The 10,634-nt window shown below is 33.7% G+C and overlaps 1 protein-coding gene across 1 annotated transcript in view; it reads right to left on the reverse strand.

The window, feature by feature from the left end:
• LOC306861187 (glutamate receptor ionotropic, kainate 2-like) overlaps window positions 1–6,851 on the reverse strand; it is a gene marked incomplete at both ends in the record, with an annotated part of 66,564 nt that extends 59,713 nt beyond the window's left edge. The window contains one exon of the mRNA XM_079403323.1: window positions 6,830–6,851. Coding sequence (XP_079259449.1) covers window positions 6,830–6,851 — 22 coding nt within the window. The remainder of the gene's footprint in view (window positions 1–6,829) is intronic.
• Between the last annotated feature and the right edge of the window lie 3,783 nt (window positions 6,852–10,634).

Below are 10,634 nucleotides of genomic sequence, written 5' to 3' on the forward strand. Positions count from 1 at the left end.
ACAATAACGAGGTCCTGTTAATCAGCTGAGCTTCAACACTGATTAATGAGCCAGTCATCACTATAGCAACGATCCACGGCATCCTAGCAACCACAGAACAATGAGCGTGATTCAGAACACCTTATCAGCTGCATAGCAACACCCTGGAAACACCCTATCGTCATGGTGATAAGTAAACAGAAGTCACAGGTCCTTCAGAACTTATGAATTGTGACTCATGCTGCGTCCCAATTTGCTTACTATGTTCTAAAAGTATGTACTCTTTTTTTTCTTTTTCTCTTTTGAAGAAAAAGTACATACTTTTGAGAATAGTAAGCCAGCTTTGGGACACACTACTTTGTCATAACTGCGTCTTTAGCTCTGTTGCTTAGTTACGTGGATTCTGTCACTGTTTAAACTGCCCTGTCAATCATCTTGTCACATATTCACATCATTCATATTTCGTTTCATTGAATTTCCTACCATACTTTTAATGCGTGATTGTAGTTCTAAACAAATTAGCCGTTAATGTGTGCAATGCATCTATCTGCTCTTCGAATTCTAATTGGAAGTAGAAATCCATCCAGGAATCTTTGGGATACTCATCAACATACTATGATTTGAGACACGCTAATTCTATTTTCGCATACTATTTAGGACGGATGGTATGTGAATTGGGACGCAGCATCAGTGATGATATTTCATGTTTCCCTCACATTGGGAAAGGGCATTGATGGATATTGATATATATTTGCTCTAAAATGGCTCAGCAGATGTCTATTTATTTTCAACCAATTTGTTATGATTAAAAAAAATCTATTTTAAATAATTAAATTATAGATGCACCGATTGCAATTTTCCTGGCCGATACCGATTTTTGCCGATACCGATTTTCTCTGTTAGAATTGACAGCATATACAAAACAAAAATCTATACACATTTTAATGCAAAAAATGTACATAATAAAATTAATTATTAATCATTACTATTAACTCCATCTGGACTAAGTTACAGATGTGCTCTCACTTAAACAACTCTCAAAATAAAGTGCTCTTTGACTGCAAAGAGGTAGAAATAACAATTAACTATAAACGAGAAACCCCGTCATTTCCCACTGTTTATAAATGGTCATTTTTTCCCCCTAACATTAATTAAATGTCATCTTTCACATCAGATTCTTACATTGTTTCAATTAATTGAGTTAGAATAATAAGACACTATATGGTTGTTACCATTCAAATTAAATCAGCATCAACAAACTCCATCTTTCCAGTGCATTAGATGTATTTACACACACTGTTTGATGAAGCTGAGGTGCCATAAATGCATTTACACCGCAAAATTTCAAATGCATAATTAATGTTTTAAATAATTTTTTTGAACATACAAATAATTAATGTTGGAGAATATGCAGTGATACTTTTAAATATGAAACCAAACCAGTAGGTGGCGGCAAATATCTTTTGAATGAGTGAGTCATTCATTCAACCGATTCGTTCAAACGACTGATTCATTCAGAAACGAGGCAAGTGACTGCTGTCTTTATGAATGGGTTACTGAATCATTGACTCACTTGATTTGTTCAAAAACATGGATTTCATTCAATAACGAAACAGCGCTGTTCAGCGGTGGCTTTGATTGGAACGATTTTTATTTGCGAAATTGAGAAAAAACAGTCAGTATTGTGTTTAAAATGTAAGTCACTCAATTTGAACTTCTTGTTTATTGAATGTATAAAATCAGTGTGACAGTGTCAATCTTGTTGATAACATCTTGGTCATCTAATGTTGTTTACCTAAATCATATTTATGAATATCTCTTTTATTTTTATGCATCTATGCGTTAAAATGCAGTATGCATCTATAACTTTCTGTGAGTGCTGTTGGGCTCTTCTGTCTTGATTTCTGCACGAGTCTCTCTCACACAACATCAATGCATTATCAGTCGAAAAAGTTGAAAAATTTGAAAAAAGTTACAAGATAAAATCCTAACACTTTTTGGATAAGATCTCATTAAACAAATCCTTAAAGGGGTCATATGATGCGATTTCAAGTTTCCCTTTCTCTTTGGAGTGTTACAAGCTATTCATGCATATATAAGATCCTTGAAGTTGCAAAGACTGAAGTTTCAAAACCAAAGAGATATTCTTTATAAAAGTTAAGACTTGTCCACGCCCTCCTAAAACGGCTCATTCAAACACGCCCCCACATGTCTACATCACTGTGTGGGGAGATTTGCATAACACCACCCAAATGTTTACGCAAAGAAAGAAGGCAGAGCTATTATTCTGGCTGTAGTGTTGTTGCTGCCGCTGGCGTCATGTCCTGTGTTTCGTTTTTGAAAGGGAAAGTACTTTGTTTGGGCTTCCAAAAGAGGACACAACTAGAAATCAGTGGTTAAGTTGTATTTACAACACTGTTCCAGAACAGTTCAAACCAAATATTAGAGTGTGCGCAGCGCATTTTACGGAGGACTATTTCCTGAAGCTGGGAGAATAGCCTACAATGCTGGCTGCACAAAGGCTGTTTCTATAAAGTGGGGCAATTCCAGCTTTACAAGGACAGTCTGACGCTTCTGACTCTCAGCCTGTAAGTATGTTTCTGCCACTGACGATTCAAACAGGAGTTTTGAGCGGTGTAGAGTAGTGCTTGTTTGTCGTTTCTCCGATCACAAATGCAGACATGGTAAAGAGTAAAAACACAGTAGAAGTCATTATAATCAGTAATTATGTCCCCACTGGATGCAACAAATGCCTCGTTTATATAATGGGTTTTATTGTTTTAGTCTCGTCGCACCGGGACACGGCATCACAATACGGTGAGGGGCGTAACATTTCCATCACACGCTTGAGGTATTCGGCCAATCACAACGCACCGGATAGCTGGCCAATCAGAGCACACCTCACTTCTCAGAACGATGAGGTTTGTAAAAATCAACGTGTTTCATAAAGGCGGAGCATAGAGGAGCAACAATAAAGTACAGTATGTGGAAAATAATGTGTTTTTTGAACCTTAAATCACATAAACATTGCATTACACCAAATACACAAAATAATGTTCTTTTTAGCAACATTATATGACCCCTTTAAGAAATCTTACTAAATAAAATCATCATCTTAGTATTTTTGTCTTGTTTTCTAGTATAAATATCTAACAATTCTTGAATCAAGATGCATTTATTTTGCAAGTAAAATGATTTTAAGATATTATGTGCTGTTTTCTGAAACAATGATCAAAATGTTGTTAGTTTTTGCTTAAAACAAGCAATAATATCTGCCAATGGGGTAAAACAAATAATCTTGTTTAGCCTTTGAATCAAGATTATTTTCTTACCCCATTGGCAGATATTTTTGCTTGTTTTAAGCAAAAACTAACAACATTGTGATACTTTTTTTTTTTTTTTTTTTTTTAGAAAACAAGACTTAATATCTTAAGTCATTTTACTTGCAAAATAAATGTTTAGATATTTATACTAGAAAACAAGATTTTTTGCGGGTATCTAAAACATTTGAGTTAATTGAAAACATAAATAAAATATAAACATTAGATTAAAAAATACAATAAAAAAATTGGAAAGTTGAAGCACTAAATTTACTAAGTGGGAATAAATAAAAACTAAAACAAATCAAACTGATATAAAATATATTAAACGTTAAAATTATTTTAAAAAATCAAATAACTAATAAAAGTGATTAAAAACAACAAAATGACTCAAATGTAACTAAAATTAATATGAAAACTATGTGTCCAACAAGATTAGGTATAGAAGTTTAACTAGCCTATATTTACAAATATGCATATATCTACTAATATGTTTGACGGAAACACCATCAGTCAACATTTCTGAGTCATAACAGAGGAAATGAATTATTGAATCATTGTTCTGAACACATAAGGACCGTTCATCAGAAGTGTCAGATGACTCTTTTAGGCAAACGTCTGCCAGAATGATCACAAACCCTCTTCAGATACAAACACAATGCAGGTGTGATTCATAATTAATTAAAGGTGTTCGTTAAGATTCACATCCTTGAGCTGAATCCTGGTATAAAGCACTAACTCACTCCTCCAGCTCCTTCATTAATAATAAAGTCAATAATAAAGCATCGGTTAAGAGACTCGTTAGTAGTTCTGAACCTTCTGACTGTAAATGCAAAATTAAACTGTCCTTACAAGCATGCCATTATATTCTTTTGTATATTTATGTCATTAACTGTTTCCATCTAAACTGCAAGTTCAAGTAAAATTTTAATTTAGTTTTAAATTACATATATTATTTAATTAAATGCTCATTTAATTTCTAATATTTTTAATTATCACATTTATTTTTATTTTCAATCTTATTTATTATTTAAATGAAATTATTTAATTATTTGTTTTTACACTGATTTAAATGCATATTTAATTTCTCATTATTTATAATTAAATTCATATCCAATTTTAATAAAAAAAAATATTTTAAAGTTATTGTATAAATTATTACTGTATTTTCCTTGTTGCAATAACAATTTTGAATCCACTTGACATATACTTTTAAATTGTTATTTTTTAATTACAGGTATTATTAAATTAAATGCCACTTTAATTTCAAATGATTTATTTATACATTTTAATTTAAAGTAGAGAATTACAGCAATACAGAAATATTTTGAATGTTCAGTAAATATTAACGTACTTGTTAATTACATTTATTATGTTCATAAATGCCAAGTTTAATGTCCAATTATTATTTTCCTTTTTTTAATTATTGATTAAAAGCTTACATACATTATTTAAAGTATATTTAATCTCTAATTATTTTTTATTACATTTATTATTTAATGTCTAATTTTCCTTCTTCCGATAAACATTTTGAATATACTTGCCATGTGCATGCATGCAAAAAAAATTATAATAATAATTTATACAATAACAGTAATAATTTATTTTATACAATAATAACTTAAAAATACTACAAATTAAATTTGTATTTGAATTTAATAATAAAGAGAAATTAAATATGCATTTAAATAAATGTAAGAACAAATAAAAGTCACTTTTATGATTGAAAATCTTTATGATTGCATATCAATATATCCATATGAAGATTAATTCAGCTGCTTCATTTGTAATAAACTCTGATGAAGCATCAGTTAAGTGAGTAGTTAGTGATCAGTCTCTAGCAGTGCTGACTGTAAACGAGTGTCCGTCTGATGCATGTATGAGGCTGATGATGAACAAAGATGCTCTTCTTCACACATGCATCTGTGCTTCCATAGAGGCTCATAGCAGAGCGGACGCGCGTCGACTCTTAAACACACACACACACACACACACACACACTAATGAAGCCCTGTGACGCTGAAGACTGATGAAGACGAGTCAGCGACGTGTTTATGAGCATCACAGATCCAGCAAGATCACACAAACTTCATAAAAGCAGCCGTTCATCATGCGAAATTGACCTTTGCTGACCACACGCTGTGTTTCAGACATCTCACACTTGCTCACTGTGTTTACTTCTGGACACAAAGTGTTTGGGGTTTTTTGGACATGTACAGGACTGATAGAGTCACAATGTTTCATGCAAGAGTGAAAATACAGTAATAGTTTAAAATAATTGAGGTGCATTTTCAAGACTTTTTCACTAAATGAACACAATGCATAAACAATGTTTTCATATTTATTCATATGCAGACTGTAAACAGTGAAACTCTGCAGTTTTTACCATTAGAAACTCTTTCTGTATGTATATAACGTGCCTTTACTGGCCACAAAGCTGTATTTTGCATTGAAAATACACTTGTTCTTACAACAATGGGATTAAAAAGCAGCTTTTTCCTTCTGTATGTTTGTGTCATTAGCTAGTTTCTATCTAAGTTGTGAATTTAATTTAAATTGTAATTTTTAAAATACATTTATTATTTTATTAAAATAATTTAATAAAATACATTTATTTTCTATTTGTTTTGTGCTTATTACATTTAATATTGATTTAAATATTACATTTGTTATTCATTTAAATGCAAATTTATTTGGTACTTTTTAGTTTTAAAATTTATTTAAATGCAGATTTAATTTCTAGTTATCTATTACTTGAATTTGTAATCATTTTATTTATTATTTTACATTGTGTTATTGTATAAAACGCTGATTTACGGTGTAATTATTTTGTACTCATTACATTTATTATTTATTTAAATGGTATTTTCGTTTTTTTAATTTGTTTTTAAATGTACATGCATATTTAATTTCTAATTATTTGTTACATTTACAATGTTTAAATGTCTTTTTTTACTTATCTATATCAAATACATTTAATTTTTAAAACATTTTTTACATTTACTTAAATACATTTAATTTCCAATTATTAGCTTTTATAACTGTATGCAAATTTAATTTCTAATAATTTTACTTTTTTAAAGTTATTATTGTATAAATGGTTACTGTATTATTGCATAAATTAATTTGTGTATTTTTCTTCTTGCAATAAACATATTGAATCTACTTACCATGTGCATGCCAAAAAAAAAAAAAAGTCATAACCAAAACACTGTGCATGCATGTTCAAAAATAGATATATGTGGGCAAAAGTCACAAATCTGGAAGTGACTCACACTAAATAAAGTGTCAGTGATCTCAAAATGGACAATGCATCCGTCTGTGACTGCAATGATGGTAGTTTTATAAGCATTTGAGACATGTTTGACCACATCGCAGCTGATTATCGATCTTCAGTTCACAGATGTGATTCCGCCAGGCCTGATCTCACACACACACACACACACACACACACGCACACACACACACACACACACATGAATGAATCAGAGTCAATGAATCAATCAAATAAATAATCGATCATCTCTCACCGAATCTCAGCACGTGCGGCATCCCGCTCGAACCGGCGACGAACATCAGCACCGTCAGTTTGATCACGAGCCCCGGTAACACCACCACCACCATCATCATCATCCTCATCATCATCCTCATTTTCACGAACACGGCTGACGCGTCCGCGCGCGTCACAGCATCACGGCATGACCGTCCGCGGTCCGCGCGCTACTCTCCGGTTCACGGATGCGTGTGTGAATCCGCGATACTGCACTGCACCGGATCTAACGGAGAATCACGGAGACTGCTCGGGAGTCTGTGCGCGGCGCGGGGGGGGGGGGGGGGGGGGGGGGCGCGTTCATTCAGATGAGCGCGTCACACACAACGCGTCAGACTCGAGCGGAATCTCGCCGCGCTAAACGCAAGTGCCAACAAGTAGTCGTCTGGAGCACGTTACCGTGCTGTTACCATGATTTAGCATGGAAATATTCCGTGAAGTACCGTGCAGATTCCGTTCCAGCGTTGAGTGAGTTCAGCACCACGGACAGAGACGCGCCGCTCGGTTTTATTCATCCTCCTCTTTATTTATTTATCATCACATGACCTCTGCAATCTATTTTTCATGATTTTTGACGCCATGAACTCATCCAGGTTCAACAGGAGTGAAGAGATTTTGCTTAAGAGAACATGCTTTGTATTAATAACTAATTATATTTTAATGGGAGACACTGCGCTGTTTTTTAATGCACCTGTCTAGTTTGAGATTTTGGGCTTTTTGTGTTTTTTTTTTCAGGCTAGTGGAAAGAAAGCATCCTATAGACACTGTGTTTCTTTTATTGCACTTTATCTATTTGTGGCAATAGTTTTCAATTACAATACATATTTTTAAAGGCCAGAATGAGTTTTTCTCTCCAACACTGAGCCATAAATCTCCACTTCTGCAGCACACCAAACTTTACATTTTTATTCCTATAGTCTATATCCTGAAGGTTTTTACTGAGGGATTTGTTTATATGCTATTTGCTTGATTATATACATTTCATTCCCCCCAAAAATGTGAAAATATATTGTTTTCTGTCAGTATTTTCTGAATTATGGACTGACAAAAATGAGATCCCTCTGTAAAAACATTTGACTCCAATATGTCAAGAAAATTAAACAAGAATTTTGAAACCGACTTCATCCAGTGTTCAGATTTTTGTGCTAGAAAATTATGCACATTAGTGTATATTTCATTAAATAAAGCCTCATTTGCATATTTAAGCCTAACATTTTAGAAAACTTGTAATACAAAAAGATGTTTGCAATTACAAAGAAATGGCACATTGAATTAATTTGAAGTACAATTTTCTTTTTGTAAAACATACTCCAATAATTTGTTCTGTTTAACTTCTTTTTTGTTTTTACAGAAATATAATAAAAACAAAAACAATTTGTGTATTATCATTTTAAATTATTATATAAATTAGTTATATAATAAAAATATATTTGGCATAAAGAAAATACATTTTTAGGAACATTAGTATGTCTTGCAAATCTCATTGTAACTACTGTAATGCCCCAAAAAAGATGAAATACAATTGTACTGGAGGTATTTGTTGTTTAATTCATGAATCTGCATTGATTTTGCAGTAACACCAAGTTTTTAGTTTTTAATTTATGTATTTATTTATGTCATTTATGATATCATGGGATTTATAATGGGTTATTGCATGCACTTCACTGACATGAAAAATAAAAAACATTAACAGTATTTTCTGTCACAAAGCAAAATTATTGAAATGTATTGTCCTCAATACATAATGCATGTGACAATGTACTTATAATTTCTGTTTTTGTCCATTTTTCAGCCATGAATGCCTTTCTGTTGATGTTGAAGCAATAAAAAGGCATTATTTTTTCTCTTTGGATTTTGAAGTGAAACATGACCTAGACATTTCCACATGATTCAGCGCTTCACTAGACTAAATCATCTCAAGGTTTGTCCTGCAGCTGAGGACGTGTTCGGTGTTTTATGGAGACAGAGAGACTGAAAGAGGCCTTTGATTCACTGAGAGACACACTGAGATCACACACACAGAGACGGAAGGGTTTCTGATGCAGAAAAGCTAGTTCATGCATTCATGACCTCTAGACTGGACTATTGTAATGCACTGCTAGCTGGTTGTCCTGCATCTTCAATAAACAAGCTACAGATAGTCCAAAATACAGCGGCTAGAGTTCTTACCAGGTCAAGAAAATATGATCATATTACCCCAATTTTACAGTCTCTGCACTGGCTACCTATTCAGTTCCGTATCATTTACTAAATATTATTACTTGCCTATAAGGCCCTAAATGGTTTAGCACCTGCGCACCTATCTTGTCTTCTACCACGCTACAATCCAACCCGCTCCCTAAGGTCACAAAACTCTGGACTTTTGGTAGTACCTAGGATAGCAAAGTCCACTAAAGGAGGTAGAGCTTTTTCACATTTGGCTCCCAAACTCTGGAATAGCCTTCCTGATAACGTTCGGGGTTCAGACACACTCTCTCTGTTTAAATCTAGATTAAAGACACATCTCTTTAGCCAAGCATTCACATAATGCATCTTATAATCTTGTACTGCAGTTATATCTGATCAAATGTACATTATTATTATTCTTTAGCTTGGGTTGAACAAATCATTTTTGCTTAGATGGAACAGCAGCTATGCTAATTATGTCTCTATTTGTTTCTCTGTTGATTAACATCCCGTGGTAACTAGGAATGACAGAAGCTTCAGTCTGGATCCAACCCTTAAATGATCTGAGATGACCGAACACCTGAGAAAAGATAATGCCAACCCCTCAGAGGACCTCAGAGGATGCCAACGCTCAGACAACATACAGAATTAACAAATTGTGCCATAAGTTAAATATATTAAGGTTCTGCAATATATAAATATATTGTGGAAACTTAATTTCCTTTAGAGCTGCTTTGCAACTATTTGTATCGTAAAAAGCGCTATACAAATAAACTTGAACTTGAACTTGATATAGTGAGTGAGATTGAGGTAAAGCTAAAATGATCTGCATCTGGAGGGGCTCAAACACACACACACACACACTGATCTGACAGTGTGAAGATACAGATGATGAAGTTTGTCACTCACATTACTGCAAACACACACACACACGAATGCTGCTGTAAACAGAGAAATTGACTGTCTGAGACGCTCGCCATCTGTGGCATTACCATAATTATGGAAATAGGCAGAAAGGGTGTTATGGACCAACTGAACGGGATAACATCCACACACATACACACACAACATGTATTAGTAGGAGGATTTTGCAGTGACTCTTTCTGCAGATAACTTCATTAGACCAGTAGCTGGCGACAAATGACCAATGGCGACAAACCTTTATGATTGACTCACTGAATCATGCATTCGAGCAATTCATTTCTGATAGAAATTACATAATTTCTAAATGAGTCATTGAATGATTCATTCAACCAATTCATTCAGCTAAACCGATTCATTTTGGAACAATACACAGACTTACTTCATGGAGTGTGTGCAGCACATTTTACGGAGGACTATTTCCTGAAGCTGGGAGAGTATCCTACAATGCTGGCTGCTCAAAGGCTGTTTCTATAAAGTGGGGCAATTCCAACTTTGCGAGGATAGTCTGGCGCTTCTGACTCTCAGCCTGTAAGTATGTTTCTGCTACTGATGATTCAAACAGGAGTTTTGAGCGGTGTAGAGTAGTGCTTGTTTGTCATTTCTCCGGTCACAAATACAGACATGGTAATGTTTATAAAGACAGTATAAGTCATTATAATCAGTAATTATGTCCCCACTGGATGCATCAAATGCCT

The sequence above is a fragment of the Barbus barbus genome, assembly GCF_936440315.1.
Source record: "Barbus barbus genome assembly, chromosome: 42".
In the NCBI taxonomy this organism is placed as follows: domain Eukaryota; kingdom Metazoa; phylum Chordata; class Actinopteri; order Cypriniformes; family Cyprinidae; genus Barbus; species Barbus barbus.